Source organism: Lygodium microphyllum, chromosome 26, assembly GCF_053477565.2.
Source record: "Lygodium microphyllum isolate KBCC chromosome 26, Lygodium_microphyllum_v1.1.10, whole genome shotgun sequence".
NCBI classification, from domain to species: Eukaryota; Viridiplantae; Streptophyta; class Polypodiopsida; order Schizaeales; family Lygodiaceae; genus Lygodium; species Lygodium microphyllum.
The window spans coordinates 1,516,385-1,537,120 of record NC_141160.1 but is presented as its reverse complement, the minus strand read 5'-3'; the positions used below and the strand labels follow the sequence as shown (position 1 = coordinate 1,537,120).

The window sequence follows — 20,736 nt, the reverse complement described above, 5'->3', positions numbered from 1 at the left end:
TCAGGTGGCAAACCCCAAGCCATGAGAACTAGCAAATTCAACAACAAGGAGTTCGAACTCAGGCCTGGTGGAGATAGGTCCCTAGTGGATGAATGAATGAATCTAGTCCCAATGTGTCTTGGGCAAGCTTGGCTTTGGAAATAGCTGATCCCAATTTCCAATGCCCCTTTTACATAGACTTCTTCATGATATAAAAACCATGATTTGTTTTCTTTAGCCAAAATGTCAAGATGCCTTTGCAATTTTTACTACTTGGGATGACAGGTGACAGGGAAGGAGGAGGGCCTCTTGTTTTGAGGCCTGTGGATGATGATGGCAAAAGCACCACCATATAGGCTACTCCTCTGCACAGACAGGTGGCCTGCATAGCAGAAGGCGAGCTCCATTTTTTAGAGCTGCCTTTGGACACACCGGCTAAACATAAACGGGAGCTCCTGCTTTTGCAATATATATTATCGCACGATGGTGCCCTTAACGAGAGGTGCCTTTGCCTCCTCGCTCTTCTCTAGCACCTCTCGGAAGGCTCCTGCCTGCTTGCCCTCTTCTGCATCCTCCTCATTATCTCTGCCTTCTCGCCATAGCTGCCTGTCTTCATCACCTATCAGCACTCACTCTCCCACACACTACTACTACAAAAGACCTTGCGTGACAACACCGATTGCTGCCATGTCTACTAACGATTCTGCAGGTCCCCCAATCTCTCTCTCTCTCTCTCTCTCTCTCTCTCTGTGTAGAGAAGTCCTCAGTACTAGAGTTTCCCGTCGATTATCTCCCGCAATTGCAAATATGGAAGAATTATGAAATGTGCGAGTATTTGCACGAATGGTAAACCTGCTTTTTCTTTCTCTCTCTGTGTTCCGCAGGGAGAGTCGCTGCCCCTTTTCTTACCAATGTGGACGACTTGATTGGCTCGGTCGAGACATTCATATTCGATTGCGATGGTAAGAGTTGCTTTTGGGCCTTATGCAGTGAACTTCATGGCGGAAAATAGTAAGATAAGAATTACACGAAAAATTTTCCTAGTGACATCCAAAATACTATATGGTGAATGAGACTGAAATAGAGTTGCATTCGTCTGGTAGCCTTTTACACAAATAATGTTGCGATGACTTGGATGATGGCTATACAATTCATGTAGTAGCAACCCTTTATACGAAAGTGTTAGAGTGATTCGGGGTCTGGAGATAATGGATATACTGCTTAAACGCCCTTAACCTGACGAACCATTGCAATGCATTCATAACAAACAGAGGTACATCTATAGATCTGTTCCTGTTACCGGTGCACAAAGGCTCCAAATCTCTCAAAATAAAGCTGAAAGACCCAACTCAAGAACTTAAGGCGAACCAAAGGGCTGAATGCAAACCAGCCATTGGTGGCTTTGATCTTGATTTTTCACTTGGCAAGGATCCTCCAGCCCACGATGAGTAAATCTGTTGCCATCTCCATCAGATTGAAGTAGATCCTGCTAGCTGCTCTTTACCTGGTGATGCTAGACCACCATCTGTTTTGCTAGGTGAAGCTGGTTGAACTTTGATTGTATTAGAAGAGGCTCGTACAAGGTTCCTGTTCTATCATGTCATCATCCGGCAGTCTTATTTCAGCCACACAAAGCTGGTTTGGGCATATTCATGCCATACATTCTTGCAACAGCAACTTTGTTTTCAGCGAATGGAGCTGTTCTGTTTCAGGAAACACGGTGTTTCCTTTTCAGCAAATTAAGTTGCTATGGACCTGGTGTGTCAGTACAATCCATCCATAATACATACCAAAATGAACATATAAACTCGCCCCTTGGTCATGCAGTGATGATGGGATTCAAGCACCAGTTGTACCCTGCTATATCCTCTGCCAGCTGAGAGTCAGGTGCGTCGATGTTGATGGTAACATCGGGGAGCTGGGATGAAGAAGATGGAGAAATATGTATGGGCATGGCTAGTGAAGATGATTAATGATACCATTTACACATAGCTTGAATGGACGATGAAGCTGAAAATCCATTTGATGACAATAGATGGGCATGGTTGGACAGGTCTTTTCCCCCCCAAATAAAACACACTGGAGATGTTCGCTGGGCAGTAGAGGAGGTTGCCTAGACAACTGGCAGCACATGTCTCTCTTGGTGTGGTTGTGGGATGTTAAAGAATGCTCTAGTCGCAACATGCATGGTGATGAAAGCTTCCCGTTCTATCATATCATCGATCTACGGGTTCAACTCTACTATGCAAAGCTGGTTTGAGCATATTCACACCATATGTTCTGTACAAGCAGCATTGTTTTCAGCAAATGGAGCTGTTCGGTTCCAGCAAACATAGTGTCTTCTTTTCAGCAAACTGTTATGGACCTGGTCTATCGATTAGTGGGATGAAAGCCTTTGATCGCTAGTTGTATGCTCAAATGCTATATCCTCTGCCAACTGAGAGTCAGGCCGACCTGGTCTATCGATTAGTGGGATGAAAGCCTTTGATCGCTAGTTGTATGCTCAAATGCTATATCCTCTGCCAACTGAGAGTCAGGCCCCCCTCAACAATGGTTAAAGGAAAGTATATGGTATTATGATACCCAACAATGCAAGAAAAGATAAAGGTAATAGAGCAAAACCATATCCTTGCAAGGAACCAAGATATGGATGGCAGATGAGCTCACAACCACCTAGCTCAAGACTAGTAAACAAGAATTGGCCAAAGCATATGAAATTTGAGGAGAGGCAAAATGGGCAGTTTGTAGACAAGGTAGGGCTCATTGTTGCAGAGTTTTAGACATCCAAAGGAGAAAGAAATTGACCATCTAAAATGTGTAGATGGATCTTTTGATCTATTGTAGGCCTATCCTGTAAAGATTTTACCCCAATAGCCCATCCCCATGAAGATGTCATATTATACAGATCATTTTTAGAGGGCCACAATAGATGGTTTCATTGAGACTTGGGTACCTAGATATATAAATGCCACATGAGATGCGAGTAGCCATTAACTAACTAAGGTCTCTTCTCATGAGCTCGAAATCAAGACGGGGAGAGCAGTCCACGTTCTAGAGCCGAGAGGATTAGAAGATTGTGCTAGGAGGTGGAGAGTGAGGAGCACTACATACGTAGATGAAATTCTACTATTCAAAGGGGATACCTCCCTTAGACTAGTCGTGGAGCCCTCAGATCAACGATGCTTGGGTTAGTTCTTTCTTGAGATTTAGAGGCTCTACACATCATTTCTCCAGTTGGGTACCATACCACGGGGCAAGGAGGTTGTGGGGGGGGACAATCACAACTTGCTGACTTTTTCCAAATAGCAACCACACACACAGTTTCCACACAGAGAGGGGTGACAAATCAAAGAGCTAAGGAGACCACAATTTCATCAACCAAGGGTGTAGAGATATAGATATAGAGATTACACTAGAGAGAGATGATGGAGATGGAAGAGTGTGCAACGGAAGAAGGAACAGAAAGAGGGTGAGAGAGAGACAATCTGCAAGGAAAGAAGGAAAGAAATCTGCACAAAACAAGGAATAAATGCTGAATACAAAAGGAGGATTGATCAATCCTTGCATGTAGCCAACAACGTTAGTGAGGCACTAGATTAGGTAGATGATGATGGTAGCACTGGAGATGGAGGAAGATGATGGAGTCGGAGTGTGCACTTGCCAACGAAGAAGAAAGATGATTTGCCAAGTGAGTGGGGGGGGCTATAAATAGCCACATAGCCCCAAAACTAGCCAACCAGCAATCAGGGCCAAAAATATGGCCAACCGGCATTTCATGTAGGTGCGACCAACATCTAATACTAGTAAAAATGTTAGACGGGCAAAGAAAAATCCTGAAATAAATGGACAATGTTTGGCAAGTGATGTAGACTGATGTATGCAGCAATTGCTTGGGAAATGCATACAAAATCCTGACTTGAGGAAAAAGTGCACTGAAAGGAAATAAAATGACAGCTCTAGAATAAGCTACCTCCTTTGTCAAAACAAGTGACAGATAGGTCAGAGCTCCTAAACTCCTCGTCTGACTCAGTCTGAGTCTCACAGGCGGGCGATGACAAGGCATGATAATCATGATTGCTAACACCCCTCTCAGATCTTGGATGTGGCAAAAGGCCAAGGGAGAAATGGATCCTAGGGTGGCAAGAGGAATGCCAATGTTGATGAAGTCCGTCAATGAAGATTGCCGATAAAGAAGCCCCTCATGATCTTGGGAAACCCCCTTTGAAACATTAGGGACTAGGAAATCCACAGCCGCATCACCGAGATCGTCCCCCTTTGCAAGAGATGGAGGATACGAGGGAATCACTGAAGGAGAGGGCGGGGGATGTGAAGAAACTTGTGGAGTAGATGGTGCACAAGTGGGAATGGGTGTAGTAATAGACAATCGCCGCGGAGGACCCTACATAAGAGAAGGGGAATGGAGTCTGTAAAGCTTGCTATCCTATCGATGTATTGCGATAACAACTCTTGTAGAAGAATACTAAATACAAACGGTCTACTCGGTGAAGACAAATTGGGTACCAAGCCTAGTAAAGCCATAAACTAAGAGGAATGGAAAGCTCAAGTCCAAAACATAAAGGGCTTGTGAAAGGGAGTTTGACATGTGGTTGAGAAACAAATGCAAAGTGTCAACACAGCTAGTAGGCACCGATACAATGTCACCAACAGTGATTGAACGCTCAGAAAGGCATAAATCTTACAACAAATCACCTCGTGGAGTCATATGATCAAAAGCTCCACTATTAGCCAGCCAAGGTATCTTAGAAAATGAGGTAACCAAAAGAAGGCTCTTTGAACTCAACAATATGAAGGAACATTGACTCATGGGTAACTTCTGGAGTAGAGATAGAAGGCTCGGATGTTTTAGCTCCATCCTTAGCTCCCAGATGAAGGTGAGGATACTTCTTTCAACATTTCTCCTCTGGATGTATCCCCTTCCCATAGTATGGGTATTTAGGCTTCTTCGAGTCGAAGTAAGAGCTTGAAGAACTCTCTTGTTGTTTAGCCTTTGACTTTCCATCATGCTCCAAAGCAAGTGGGGCAAGCTCCTTCCATAGAAGCTTCTCATTGAACCTCATGTAAGAAGGCTGGCGTAGAAGACATTGAACTAGGGAGATGGCTATTGAGTTAAAATAATCATGGCCATATCCTCTAAAGAGATCATCTTGCCAAGGGATGCAAGCTCATCGCGCATATCCTCCGACTTGTTGACACAATCCTTCATGAAAGGAGAATCATCATCAACAAGTAAGTATTTGTAAATTCTTCTCGAGGGTAATCTGGTGTGCAAATGTCTTTTGATGGTACAAAGAAGCAAGCTTTGTCCACACTTCTACTGCTTTCCGCAACATGTGCACATGCATTAGAACAGAATCCTATAAGCTCATAAAGAGGAAAGATCCAACTCTAGAGTTGAGGCGATCCCATAAGCCCGCACAATCCATCGATGATCCAATGGTGGGATCCTCCATTGGATGGGGAATAGGGTGGATAACAAACTCCCAAAGATCAAATGTATCAAGGATACACTCCACTTTACACAACCAAAGCGAATGGTTTGAACCACCAAGTCGGTCTTCTTTGGGCAAAGAAGGGAGTACGAGCACCTGTATAGAGGGTGCCATAGATGGCATTCTAAGGTCAACAAAACGGGGCATTTTGTGAAACATGGAGAGAACAGGGAGAAGAGGGTTCACAAACAAACAAGCTAGGTGATTTCCATTCCTCACGATTCCCGCAATAATCTTGGCGATAATCTTGCCGCCATTCGGAGGAGTATTGAGAATGCTCCTCATTTGTATCATCAAAGCCATGTAATTGGTTATAAGCCATCTTTAATATCTTGCAAGACACCCACAAGGTCCGAAATCGGCAATAGACAAGAGAAATCAGCTACAAGCAGTGTGTGGATATGCCATCTGGCCAAGATAGGCTGTTGCCTGCCCATAAATCTGTTTGCCTAGCGAGAAAGAGCTGTCGCTAATAGCCAGAAGGGGTTGCATGATGTATAGGAGGTTGTGTTTGCAATAAACGCAAATGATCAATATCCTTACCACTAACATGAGCAAGATGATACTTCACTCATGTAATGCTCCTTGTGCATATGACATGGTAGTAGTTGCATTCCCATTGCTTCAAGCCACCGCTACCTCCTTAGTAATAACGATGCGCGTGTAGCTCCAAAATGTGTCCTTCACCATGGCTGTACTTTGCTGGAAATAGGGGAAACCAGCATCAAAAGTGGGGAAAACTTGCTCAAATCAGTGTGGATAGCAAAGGATGAAGAGAGGGAGGGATTGCTCGCTGGAAACAATGAAAATCAGCACCAAATGTGAGGGAAAACAGCTATAAATATTATGGATAGGAAAGAAAAGGGATTGGGCAGCTGAAGGATGAGGAATGCGGAGTTTTAGGGCTGTAGATAGTAGTAGATGTGAAAGGGGGAAAGCAAACAGGAGGTAGGGAGAGCAATCAGCTGAGAAAGAGGGTGGATGGCAGGGGAAAGGAGGTGGAATGCTCATGCAAGAAGGCGCAGGTAGGCGAAATGATGTGCTCGATTGAAATTGGCTAAAAATCCATGTTTGCTGAAACACCTGTCCCGAAACGCGTCTTGGGACCAAAACGTTTCCATTTTGGGCAACTATACTCTTGACTTGGAAACACACTAAATCTGCTGCATCTAGCTAGAGAAGACCTGAATGGAGAGAATAATCGGCTACACTTGCAAGAACGTAGTATCTCGCTTCTGTCAAAAGCACTTGCGAACACAAAAACTCTGCATTTTCTGCAGCAAACACTAGGCTGAAAAACTGTATCTTTTGTAGGAGGGTGGTCTTCTTTGAAGGAAACCTCCATATCCCCACTTAGGCAATGATACCATATGAGAGTGTGCAATGGAAGAGGAACATGAACACGGAGAGAAAAGTAAAAGAGGACAATAGGAATGAAAGAGAAATCTGCACTAAATCTAGAAAGAATGCTGAATACAATAATGGACTGCTCAGTTTTTGCATGCAGCCCAAAGTGTTAGCGAGGGCACCAGATCAGGCTGGAAAATGATGACAGCATTAAAGATGGTGATGGGGACAATGACCGTGATGGAGATGGAGTAAGCAACTAGCAGTCCTTGCAAATGACTGAGAAGAATGGCCAAGTTAGAGTGTGCACCTGCAAGAGGAAGAAAAGAATGATCTGCCCCAAGTGGAGGGTTGGCTATATATAGCCAAAAAGCCCTACAATTGGCTGACTGCCAAAAAGACCTCTAGATATGCAATTGGCTAGCATAAAAACAATCCGATCAACACATATTGCTCACGAAAATGATGATGTGGGACTGGGAAACGATCGACAATGGCTGGGAAGGTAGATTGCAATATACAAGGGGTGCACAGACTATTTGGCACTTGGCAGCACAAGGAAATGCACACTAAAATGTGTTCGGGGGAAGAAATGTAAAGAAACGCATGCTCTAAATATAGCTATCTCCTTCGTCAAAGCACATGACAAACATGTCAAAGCTCCTAATGTCCCCATTTGATTTAGATTGAGGCTCATAGGTAGAAGATGATAGTGCATTCGACTTGGATTGAGGCTTATAGGGAGAAGATGACAATGCATTACGAACATGATTGCTAACATATAAGTCTAGATAGGGAATGTACTAGTGAAAATCAAAGAAAGGGACAAAATATAGTGCACGTCCAAGAAAAAACATATTATGTTCAAGTCTCCAATTTTCTTTAATAGTTGGTGCATACATGAACCTTGAATTGTCACAAATGACGAGCAATTCAAATTCCCAAATTGCCCCTTGATTATTAGCCAATTCGAGCACAAATTGGGTCTTTTGGAATTTAATGAAGATGGGGAATCCTTGATAGATCTATTGTAAGTGTTCCAATTTGCAGCAAATCTCCTCCTTGCATGTTTGAGATTCAATGGCATGCATCTTGAGATAGCTGGCAAAACCCTAATAGGTTTGTAACAGCAATTGAAAGCTGAAAATCTTCCAATTTGCTGAGGAGAAAGAGAAGAGCAGCAAATTAGAGAGATTTCTCTAGGCTTCCCATAGAGAGAAGCATATAAAGTGTTGTTGGTCAAGTTGCCTTGTTGAAATTAGGGTTTTCTTGCTGTTCTCTTCCAAAAGTCATTTCCAAGGGGAAATTCAATGTCTTGCTGACTGAAGTACCCATTGGCACCTGTCCACAACTTCCATCAAGATCTTGGGTCCCTTGCTACTCAAGCTAGGATTATCTGTCATGGTGACACACATTCAACTTGATCTTGCATGTGCATTACACATGTACAACTTAAGTGTCCAAAGAACATTAAGTTAAAAATTCACATCCTTGTGACATTGACTATAGGTCTAGGTGATAGGCACTACAAATAGTAGTAGATAAACATGGTAATCCTTTTTTTACTATGTGGTGATATAGGACTATTTTAAGAGGTCCAGTCTATGAGTTATGAGGGTGTTTTCCTCTCTTTCTTAGGGATAGATGACTATTTTTAGATGTCTAGTTCTTCGCCCAAGCTTCTTGCTAGGTGTGAATAATATTCCATGTTTTCAAAATTATTTGTCATGTTAAACCTGTTGCACAAATTGTTTGCATGCTTTGGTTCATGGAACGTGAAGACTGCAGTATTGCAATTTGTGTTTCAAATACTGAGCTATTTGCCAGTTTACAGGAGTTATTTGGAAGGGTGATACCCTGATTGATGGTGTACCAGAAACGTTGGACATGTTACGAGATCTTGTCAGATTTGGTTCTCCTATTCTCCAAACTTCAATTTATATTGATACAGGTGTTAATATACGCACATTCAAACATGATGGTTTGCTTCAAACTCATGTTGCTACCTTGAATACAGGGTAAACGGCTTGTGTTTGTAACAAACAACTCCACAAAGTCCAGGAAACAATATGGAAAAAAATTTGAGTCTCTTGGTCTAAGTGTGACTGAGGTAAGAGTAATGATCTACAGATCAGTGGAGTATGTGTCTATATCCTTAATTATGTTTGAATGGATTGACATGATTCTAAATATGCTCGTTCAAAATGTAGGAAGAGATTTTCGCTTCTTCTTTTGCTGCAGCTGCTTATTTAAAGTCAATAGACTTTCCAGCAGGAAAGAAGGTGAGCTACAGTCAGCTATTCCACCAACCAGTGTACATCAAAGTCTGTTCACTTTTCCAGAAAATTTGGCTGATGTGATTCCTTCTTCTATAACAGGTATATGTGATTGGTGAAATTGGGATTTTAAAGGAGCTTGACCTGGCTGGGATTAGTTACCTTGGAGGCCCGGTAATTCTACTGGTTGAGAGATATTTAAAAGCAGCAAAAGTATCAAAATGACCCGTTTTAATCAAGGACATGTAAAGATTTGTCATTCTATGTGTAGAAGAATTGTGAAAAGTAACACAGAATCTTCACACGTTTTTTTGTTTCAGTTGGATTCTTTTATCCAGAATCTTCACATGTGGTATTAAGTACCACATCATCATAGATGTTCTATCAGTCTCTCCCTCTATACTGACTTGGTCCCCTCCCCTTCCAAACCCAAGTGTACTTAAAGGTTAGTTGGTTAGGAGGTTCTCATATTTGACTATGTGCACAGAAATAATAAAGAATATCTTGGGAATGTATGTTGGTTCCAATATGATGGATAGGCAATTTGGCAAAAACAAAAAGGAAGGTTACTTGTTAAAGGAACAATCTAAGGGGCTTTTGAGATAGATTAGGAAATATCTAGATGACTGATGATGGCTTTGGAAAGACCAGTTGAAGGAAAATGGTTAAAGGTCGAAGATGAGTTCTCATGCTGTCTTTGACATTTCTCACATGCTTGTGACATATTAGCACATATGTTAAATAGAGCAGTATGTGAAGATTTCCCTATGAGTTGGTTAGAGAGTACTATAATTCTGCTATTTAAAAGTGGTGATCCCTTGATTCCTAGCAACTACAGGACTATTATGATCGGTCATACTTTGGCCAAGATATATGGATCTATATTGGAGAATGAACTTAGTGAGTGGGCTGAAATGCAAGGCAAAAGAGCACAGGGACAGGCAGGTTTCAAACGAGGATATACCACACTGGACCATATTCTCACACTTAGAGCCATTATTGAGGAGGGTCGAGCCTGAGAGATAAGAGGATCTATTGCTGCTTTGTAGACTTTCGCAAAGCTTTTGATACAGTGCCTCGTACACGCATCATGCAGAGATTGCAGGACATTGGAGTACTAGAAGGTATACGATGGGGTGTCTATGCATTATATGAGGTAGTGATAGGTCATGTTTGAGCACTTGGGGGGCTATCAGAGAGGATTGAAAGTACCATAGGAGTGAAACAAGGATATCCACTTTCACCCATATTGTTTGGTCTATATATAGATGAAGTGTCTGATTACATAGACTAAGGAGGAGAAGCTGGAGCTAGCCTGGCAAGGGTGCTGATACTGATATTACTGTATGTAGATGATATTGTTCTCATTTCAGATTCACCGGAGGGATTGCAGTGCCATCTAGATGCTTTGCACATCTTCTGTAAAGATAAAGACCTTACAGTGAACCTTGGGAAGACCAAAACCATGGTTTTCAATACTTCAGCAACATGGGTGACTAGATCTATGTACCAGTTCACATTTGGGGGAGACATACTGGAGCATGCGAGGGAATATGTCTATTTGGGAGTCACCTTCTCTGGCCCACGTTTTTTGTTGAGAGGGGGATCAGAGGCACGTCTGGTACGTGGATACGTAGCACTAGGGACACTCCAGAGTCAATGTGCTCACATACAATTCCAGGAGCCCCGCACCAAACTCTGGTTGTTTGACACCCTAGTCACACCTACATTACTATATGGAGCAGAGGTATGGGGTTGCAGCTTGTACCACAGGCCTCTTAGCCCACTCACTGATCAGATTGGATTATTATGATGGTTGGGATAGCATGGAAAGGCCATTGATCATGATGATAGCACGCATGATTAGGAGTAAGCCCTCCACCCCACATCCCATTGTCAGAGCAGAGCTAGGGGCAATACCTATAGTTACGGAGGCACTCTTTAGGGCAGTGACCTTTTGGCACAGACCTTGGAAACTTTCATGCCATAGATACTCTAGATTGGCACTAACCTCATCTAGACAACTAGTTGTAGGAGGCGAGAAGAACTGTTTTTTTGCACAGATGGCTATTTGGATGAGCCTACATGGTTTGGATATTGGATATTGACCGTCTTCCACCTTTGGATTATAGCCTTGACTGCCCTACATTTTCTCACAGCCGATCAGAGTTGAACTAGGTGATCAAAGTTGATATCTTGAGGATTGAGACAGCAAGGACATGGATCCATCCACCACTCCCTCTAGAATTGAGGATGGAGTTCTACAGGAGTCATTTCTTGTGTCTCTCTGATGATGGTTTTACTATTCGGCCAGCATATATGGACACCCATCTCTTCCATAGTGTACGGGTTGCTATCGGACATATTCGCACCTACTCACATAGGCTTCAGATGGAGATAGGCAGATGGACAAATACCCTAGCAAAGGATAGGACTTGCCAGCTTTGTGGTCGAGAGCTTGAGACGGAGGAGCACTACATATGTAGATGCACAATATACTATGATATACGAGGATGGTACCATTGTCTCTTCCGTGATGGATTTGGACCCCTTCGTTGCGTCATGGAGTATGAGGACCAAAGATGCCTAGGTCTTTTCCTCCTGGAGCTCGAGAGGCGCTCAACTGCGCTACTGTGAGATAGGAGGCCAGCTCACCCAGAGGGACACATATAGAGAGCTGTGATAGACTTCTTCTACACAGAGCCGACCCTACTGACACTACTAGCCTAGCAGAGACAGAGCCACCCTGCCAGACACCTTAGAGGCCACACTGTGGAGTCACATTGGATAGAGCCATTTCCCTTCGTCGAGCACGACGACCCCGTCTACCAGGACCACGTCTGAGGAGGCCACACCACAGTCAGATTAGAGCCATTATCACGAGACACTGAAGACTCACCACGAGGCATATTAGTGAAGCAGCTAGGGACCGCATCATAGCTGAGATCATGTGCAGATCTTGAGATCAGCTACAGCCCATAGTCTCCACCACACTTTTGTGCATGGTTCTATCAGATTTGGTTCTCCTTTCCTTTCCTTTTCTTTCTATCGATGGAACAACACTACACATGGTTCAACCCTAGTATAGTCCCATCGTATAGTTATTTTCAGTATTGTTTCAAAGGCCACCCACTTATTTGTAATGTTATCTTTACCTTACTGATGAGATGACATTAGACATGGATGTACTCTGGATTTTGTCTCATAGGCCACATTGGCCTTATGTAGATGTTAATATATATTTCTTTCTGACCTAACTTGAAATTTCACTAGTTATGAGCCCTTGTAAATACTTGCAATCTACAGCTGTGGATTTCATGGTCTCACAGCAGATAAAGTCAAGCTCTCATTTGTGTACCCACCTAATTTGTAGATAGTGACTGCTTGGATCTGTTGTACTGCCACCTTTAACCATTCCAGAAACAGGTGTATGACCAGGTAGGAATGACCTGCAAATTTCCACCCTCAAAGTCAAGGACCATGTGGCATGCTCTGATGCATTTTGTGCCCTTTTCCACTTTTTCTAAGCGGTTTCATTGCTATGATGCATATGCACTGCCAGAATGCACACCATCTACTAATCTACAATTGAGAACGTGAAAATTTCTATTGAAGAACATTCAGATTGTGGCTTATTGAATTCTTGAAGGAGAACACACCAATTTAGATTTTCAGGGAGAAGCTGGCTTAGGGTAGAAGGTGTAATTAAACTGATGGGGTTCAGAAAGGCTTTCAAATCTCTTGTAAATACAGCAATTCATTTTTTGCATCTGTTCCTGTTCTGGGGTTATTCCAATTTTCTTTTTCTGCTTAAATATGGTAACAATAGCCTCTTTTGTCTCGGGACTTGAATAGCTTAATCTACTGGCTGAAGAGGGACATAGTCTGGACTAAGTTGTGGTGATCTTTGGCAGGATGATGGGGAGAAAAAGATTAATCTCGCACCTGGTGCATTAATGGAGCATGACCATGATGTAAGACTATCAGAGTTGGTTGTCCTTTACCACATGTGCTTTCATGATGCTTCTGAGTTGAAAAATATGAATATTGCAGATTGTCACACATCAAACTTTGTCTATTGATCTTGTGTATTTTTTTGTGATAATGACAGGTTGGTGCAGTTGTGGTTGGTTTTGATAGATATGTAAATTACTACAAGCTACAGTGAGTCTGAACCTGAGAAATTGTGGTTTGTATTTTGGAGGAAAGATCATTAATCATAAACATAAATGCAGCTCTAAGAAGTTCTCTGTTTATGTATGTTTTATTTTCTCATGCAAGGCTGTTATTTGATAGGTATGGCACTCTTTGTATCAGAGAAAATCCTGGATGTCTCTTTATAGCCACTAATTGTGACGCTGTTACCCATCTAACAGACGCACAAGAATGGGCAGGTACCTATGCCTTTTAAAAGCGCAGAAATCAAGTAACGTGCTCAACATATCACTGATTGTGGTTGTTATCAACTTATGTTCTCAGACTACTGTTTTTTTAAATAGGGGGTGGCTCAATGGTTGGTGCTATCAAAGGATCGACCAAGAAAGAACCTATTGTTGTTGGAAAGCCGTCTACATTCATGATGGATTATGTGTCAAAAAAGTATGTAAGCTTTTATTAGACACACATATTATGTTTGCATGAAGAGTGCTGAGATTCCTTTTTTCTTGAAGAATATTGAGAATAGTAATATTTACAAAGGGCCTTTTGGCCAACCTGGCACTATCAAAGGTAGATAGAAAACTGCACAAGAAAGCCACAAGGCTAGTAGGAAACGAAGAGCAAATCAGGAAGTTGGCACAGTCGGAGTGGAACGGATGATCTCCATCCATGGAGCAACTGTAGGCTGCTTTTTGCTACTCCAACTGATCATACTGCTTCCAAGATTGAAAGCATATCCACTTGTTGACCGCTTGTCATATGAACAATCAGCCCAATCAGCATCGGTATATCCTATCAACTCAAAAGGTTTTCCAAACTCATAAAACAGCCCATGCTCAGATGTATCCTTAACATATTGCATAATCCTCATGATTTCATCCAAGTGAGGTTTGTGTGGCTTTTGCATAAACTAACTAATCAGCCCCACTGAGTAACTGAGATTGGGACGCATAATGGTAAGATAGATAAGGTTGCTTACCATTTGTGTATATCATAACATTCTCTATCTCATTGCCAACATCAACTCCAAGCTTTACATTTTGGTCTAACGGGTTTCCATGGGCTTACAATCTAGCATTTCATATTTAATCAGCATATCCTGTGCATATTGTTTCTATAATAGCCAAATTCCTTGAGGTGTGGTCACTACCTCAATGCCAAGAAAATATTTCAGCTCTCCCAAGTCTTTCACTTTGAATTCTGTTTGTGGCATAGAATCATCATCCCCAGTGATGATCAAGTCATCAACATAAATGACTAACAACACATAACTTGTATCCGTCTTCTTAGTGAACAAACTATGATCTGCATTTCCGATTTGAAATCCAAGTTCTTGTAGATAAGAGCTGATTTGAGCATTCCATGCTCTCGGTGCCTACTTCAAACCATAAAGTGTATTTTTCAGTCTACATACATGATTAGGATAATTTGGATATACATAATCCTATGGTTGCTTCATGTATACTTCTTCAACCAAATCCCCATTCAAGAAGGCATTTCTAATATCCATTAGCCAAAGTTTACATCCTTTGGATGTCTCCAAAGCAATAACAGTTCTCACAGTTGCCATTTTAGCAACCGGACTAAAAGTTTCCTCATAATCAAGTCCATATTGTTGTGCATAGCCTTTGGTAACTAGCCTTGCTTTGTATCTCTCCAAAGATCCATCTGCTTTGCATTTTACTTTGTAAACCCATTTGTAGCCAATGAGTCTTTTACCTTCAGGTAATTTGGCCAAATCCTAAGTATCATTTTCAGCCAATGCAGTATACTCTTCATCCATAGTTCTGCACCAATTTTCATCAACAATGGCTCATTGAATTTTGTAGGATCTTTATGACCCATTACTTCTGTCATATTAGCAAAGTGTCTCGCTGAATATCCATTGTAAGTTAGCTTATCAATAGGTTTTCTGACTCTCTCTGATCTAGGCATAATCACTAACGTTATATGAAACCAAAATTTCTTCTCAGATAGGGCTGTAAATAACTTAATTTAACACTAATTACAACAAGCATAAAAATCATATAAATTGAAACTGCAAAATATTACTACTTTAATCTTGGACATTGGGCACCCTGTTGGCCCCAAAATTCGTACGCCTTGCGGTATTTCTTTATCTTATATTGCAAATGGAATGAGTACAACTAAGATTCTTTGATCTTCTCCACTAATTCAAGTGCCTCTTGCTATTAAAATTGACCAATAAGTCTCCAAACCAATTTGCCCCTTGGTTTGCTTGGGGATTGGTCTTCACCTTGCTCCTTGAAAGACAAAGTCAGTCCCAAATCTGATATTGGCTGGTTGGCCCCTTGAATCTCCCTGAAATTCCTCAATTTCAGCTATTACTGAAATTCAAGTCTTAGGCTTCAATTCAGAGCACGCATATTGAGACAGTTGTCAAAACTTTGATTCGTGCTGTAAATTAGGATTTATAGTAGTGATTGACTCAAATCTCTTTCTCTGATGACTCCAACTATGGGAAAGTGGAGAGAACTTGAGAGATGGCTAGGGGATGAGAGAGAATGCTGTAGAGAGAGAAATTTCAGAGTTTCATCACATGAAATGCTGAAAACCTACTATTTCCTTGCTTAAATAGCCATGGAAGTTGTCACCAACAGCTTAGGACCATCAGAAAGAGTGTCGCCCTTTTCTATATGCTGTCATTTTCATCAGAAGGACCTTGGGTCTGTTGTCACATGCTCTTGAAGAGCTCCAAACCTTGTCTCATGCTGTAGGACTGATCCCTAGTAGCTGCAAATCACATTAGTAGCCTCTTCTTGCTCTCTAATAGCCTCCTTTTCTCTCACAATGGATGGAATAGACTTCCACCAGCCGTAAAACGTTTTTTCTACTTGTGTGGATAAGTTTTGCCAAGTATCAGCCTTCTTATTAAATTACTGCACGACTGTCTTCTGTTGACTCCCAACTGTCTTCTGCCAACTCCCTTCTTGAAATACGAGAGGTATCTCTTCGTTTTCCACCCAGCCACGCTTAGGAGAATTCAGGAACAGTGCGTGTCTAGCATGTTGCCAGCTGTCAATTTCTTAGGAGTTATACTAATTAATAACTCTCTTTTGAATTGCCTTGTTCCTACTTTCATTCCTAAGCCCCCCGAACCCCGTACAGGCGTCCAAGGCTCCCGGACAGTCATCTCTCGTGCTGTTTCCCCATAAGTTACATTTATTAATGTAACATTTCCTCCCCCTTAAGAATAGGTTTTGTCCTCGAAAACGATACTTAGGAGGTCCAACTCTAAATTGGGAAACCTTTTCCTTAAAGTACTTACTCGCTCCCATGTTGAGCTTTCTTTTGAACAATCTTTCCAATTCACCAGATATTCTTAATAAATAGTTTCCTTGTTCGTCTGTTACGAACATTTGAAATTCTTTTTGGTTCATATGGAATAGATTGGTCACCTAATAGCTCCTCAATGTTATAATTTAAGATCAGATTATCCATATCACCCAGTTTCTTTCTTAGCTTGCTTACATGGAAAATTGGATGTGTTTTACTACCAATAGGTAGTTGGAGCTTGTAAGCATGTTTCCCCACCCTCTTAAGTATTGTGAAAGGACCACAATACCTGGGTGAAAGCTTTGGACATCGTCCCGTTTTCATGGTTTTAGTTTGTTCATGTACCTTAAGATAGACCAATTTCCCTTCCTCAAAGGAGATGTCTCTTTGGCGAGGATCTGCATAAGCTCTAGCTCGGTCTTGAGCTTTTTTAATATTTTCTTGATCAAATTTTAATATACTATTCATATCCTCCAAAAAATCCTTTGCTGCCTGAACCCTTTCCTTATGCAGTCCTACTGCATGAGGAGCTCTGGGCTGAAACCCATACATGAGCATAAATGGGCTATATCCAGTGGAAGAGTGTTTGGCACTATTATATGCAAACTCTGCTTTCGGTAAATAATCTTTTCAATTAGTTTGCCTTTTACTTATATATGCTCTCAACATGTTTTTAAGGATTTGGTTAACCCTTTCAGTTTGCCCATCAGTTTGCGGGTGCTCCGCTGTGCTCATGCTAAGTTTAGTATCCAACTTCCTAAATACATCGCGCCAAAATTGACTATCAAATTTTCTATCCTGATCAGAAACTATATTTGCCGGAAGGCCATACAATCCGTATATGTTCTCTATGAACAATCTAGCCAATTTTGGTGTTTTAACATTAGTTGAAGTTGGAATAAACCTAGCCATTTTGGTTAACCTATCCATAATCACCCACACAGAGTCGTACCCCCGGTGTGTCCTAGGTAATGTGACAATAAAGTCCATGGAGATACTCTTCCATTTTCTAGAAGGAATCTCTAATGGGTGGAGAAGTCCTCCCATTTCAATCTTTCAGCTTTATTAACCTGGCATTTATTACATTTGATCACATAGTCAAGGATGTCCTTATTCATTCTAGGCCAATAGAACTGCCTTTTAATAAGACTACAAGTCTTATTAACTCCTGGATGTCCCGCACTAGGGGTATCATGACACTCCAAGAGTATCTAGTGCCTTATTTCTTTATCTTTCGGGACACATACTCTACCCTTGTAGAGTAAATAACCATTATCAATGGTAAAATTCTTCCACTTGAATGCCATTTGAGCAACCCCTGATGCTTTATTTCCTTGTTGAACATCCTTAGATGTTTCTTCCTCAATGGAGGCCCTTCCATTTGGATCCCCATTTTCTATTGTTTCCCATATGTTGAAATATGCCGGATCAACTTGGCATTTCTCTTTTAAGGATTCAAGCAAATCGGAAGTGAACTGAGTAAAACTCAATTCATTTATGATAGGCATTCTGCTGAGCGCATCAACCACTATATTGTACTTTCCTTTTCTATGCCTTATCTCATAGTCGAACTCTTGGAGGAGTTCGGCCCATTTGGCTTTACACCCTTGTAGATCCGGTTGGTCATTAAGCCACTTAATACTTTCATGATCCGACAAGATCAAAAGTTTGGCACCGTACATATAGTGCCTCCATTTCTTCATTACATGTACTATTGCATACAGCTCCCTCTTATAAACAGAATAATTCCGTTTTGCACGGTCTAATTTCTTGCTTTCAAAAGCAACCGGTCAACCTTCTTGTTATAAGACCGCGCCTATTGCCCTATCACTGGCATTAGCTTCAACCACAAATGGTTTATTGGGATCCACAATTAATAGTACTGGAGTTGTAGCAATAGCTACCTTAAGTTTTTTAAAACTTTCATTTTGGTCTGTTTCCCAATTAAAGTTCATCCCTTTCCCTTTAAGTTGGTCCGTTATTGGAACAACTATCTTTGCATTATTTTGAATGAATCTACAATAAAATCCAGTAAACCTAGGAAGATCTGCAGCTCTTCCAGGTTCCTTAGAGATGGCCATTCAATAATTGCCCTGACTTTTTCTGGATCCATCTTGATTCCCTCTTTCGAGATGCCCCAAATATTTAACCTCTTGTGCGAAGAATTCACATTTAGTTTTCTTCACATAAAGGGAATGGGTTCTTAACAATTGGAATACTAACTGTAAGTGTTTCAAATTTTCTTCTCTTGATTTACTAAAGGTCAAGATATCATCCAAAAAGACTACTACAAAGTGTCCTAGATAGGGCCGTAACACACTTCATCAGCTTCATAAAAGTAGTTGGTGTATTAGTGAGGCCAAAAGGCATCACCAAAAAATCATAATGCCCGTATCTAGTACGAAATGCCGTCTTAGGAACATCTTGGGCCTTAATTCTTACTTGGTGATAGCCTGATTTTAAATCAATCTTTGTGAAGAATTTTACCCCTTGTAATTTATCAAAAAGATCTTCCATTTTGGGCATAGGAATTTTATTCTTCACCATTATTTTATTAAGTGCTCTATAATCAACACAAAGTCGCATAGAACCATCTTTTTTCTTCACCAATAAAATTGGCGAAGCCCAAGGTGAATTGCTGGGTTGTATAAACCCCTTATCAAGGTAATCCTTGATTTGTCTTTTGACTTCTTGGTGCTGTGTTTCACTTAGCCTGTAAGGTGGTTTAGAAATAGGGTGTGTATCCCTATCCATGGCAATTGGGTGATTTACATCACCTCTATCTGGTGGAAGGCCACTAGGTAAGTCAGATGGAAACACATCTTTAAATTCATCTAACAAACCACTTAATTCATTATTTACATTCAACTCACAAACGTAAGAAAATTGTTGCTTTATATTACAAGAAGTAAAAGTGTCTTGTACAGGAAGGGACCATAATATATATACCTCACAAGCTTGCTTCTTTATCAGCTTCTGAACTTCAAGAGAACACATCAAAGGGTTATCAGATACTTCATGTTCACCTTGAATCACAAAAGTCTTACCATTCCTTTCAAATTCCAGTGTATTATGATGATAACTACGCTTTTAAGGATGGTTCCAATCCCCATAGCCACTCTCTCCCTAAAGCAATATCGGCTCTTTCCATATTCATAATTTGGAAATCAAGCTTATCTTTATATCCTTGGATCTCGATTTCCAAATTGGATACCATTGTATCCCATATTTTATTATCCTGACCTTGCATCATACGAACAGTATATTGATGCTCACTCTGTTGTTGGGGAAGTTTCAACTTTTTGACAAGTGCATAATTTATGAAGTTGTGGGTGGTAGAGTTATCAATCATGACTCTAACCCTCTTTCTAGCTATCAATCCATGTACTCTAACTAAATCATGTGGCCCGAAGATAGGCTGCCACATAGAAGTTGATATACAACACCTGTGTTGTACATCCTTGTGCAAGACCTCTAAAGATTTATACTTTTCATGCCCATTTAATTCTAGGGTCTGCACTACATGGATTTGTTTCTCTTTTCCCTTGCCTTTGTCCTTATCCTTTCCTTTATCTTCCCCCTTCTTTCTTTAAGGGCAATTCCAAGCAGCATGGTTAGGGGATAGGCAATTGAAACGCAGCCTTTCTTTTTTGGCCTTATCAAAGTCATCTTGACTTAGCTTCGGCTGTACATATTGTTTCTTTTCAAAGGGTTATTTCTTACAAGACTAGTGAGTGCACTTGGATGCACATTATCGTCACTGATTAATGCAAATTTAATTGCCTCTTCAAGCGTCTTGGGTGAACTCCTTTTCACTTCCTTTTTACAGGCCTTATCTAGTCCCCTTATGAATCCTCTTGTCTTTTGAAATTCATCTATTCCTTCCAATTTGAGCATTATCTCATGATACTCCTTGAGATATGTCAGTAAAGGTATTCCCTTTTGTCTGACAAAATCTCAATCTTCCTAGTTTCTTTCCATTTCATTTTTAGGAAGGAATTCTTTCAAAAAGACCGATTCAAATTGAGCCCAAGTTTCAGGTATTTTATTTGCCTCCTTTAAAGTTCTCCATCATTTATATGCTTTTGGCCCCAAAGTTAAACTGGCCTTCAGCGCTTGGAGATGTGGTGGAGTATTCTTTAATTTGTGCAAATCCTTCCATTTTTGGA

At 41.1% G+C, this 20,736-nt stretch overlaps 1 protein-coding gene across 1 annotated transcript in view; it reads left to right on the top strand.

Moving 5' to 3' along the window:
• Positions 1–227: 227 nt before the first annotated feature.
• The window catches only part of LOC148012942 (phosphoglycolate phosphatase 1A, chloroplastic-like), a 38,065-nt gene continuing 17,556 nt past the window's right edge, over positions 228–20,736 (top strand). Inside the window, exons 1-10 of the mRNA XM_087667793.1 lie at positions 228–688; positions 864–941; positions 8,671–8,738; positions 8,854–8,946; positions 9,047–9,118; positions 9,215–9,286; positions 13,027–13,086; positions 13,224–13,276; positions 13,409–13,506; positions 13,612–13,711. Coding sequence (XP_087523919.1) covers positions 463–688; positions 864–941; positions 8,671–8,738; positions 8,854–8,946; positions 9,047–9,118; positions 9,215–9,286; positions 13,027–13,086; positions 13,224–13,276; positions 13,409–13,506; positions 13,612–13,711 — 920 coding nt within the window. The 5' untranslated portion in view covers positions 228–462. The remainder of the gene's footprint in view (positions 689–863; positions 942–8,670; positions 8,739–8,853; positions 8,947–9,046; positions 9,119–9,214; positions 9,287–13,026; positions 13,087–13,223; positions 13,277–13,408; positions 13,507–13,611; positions 13,712–20,736) is intronic.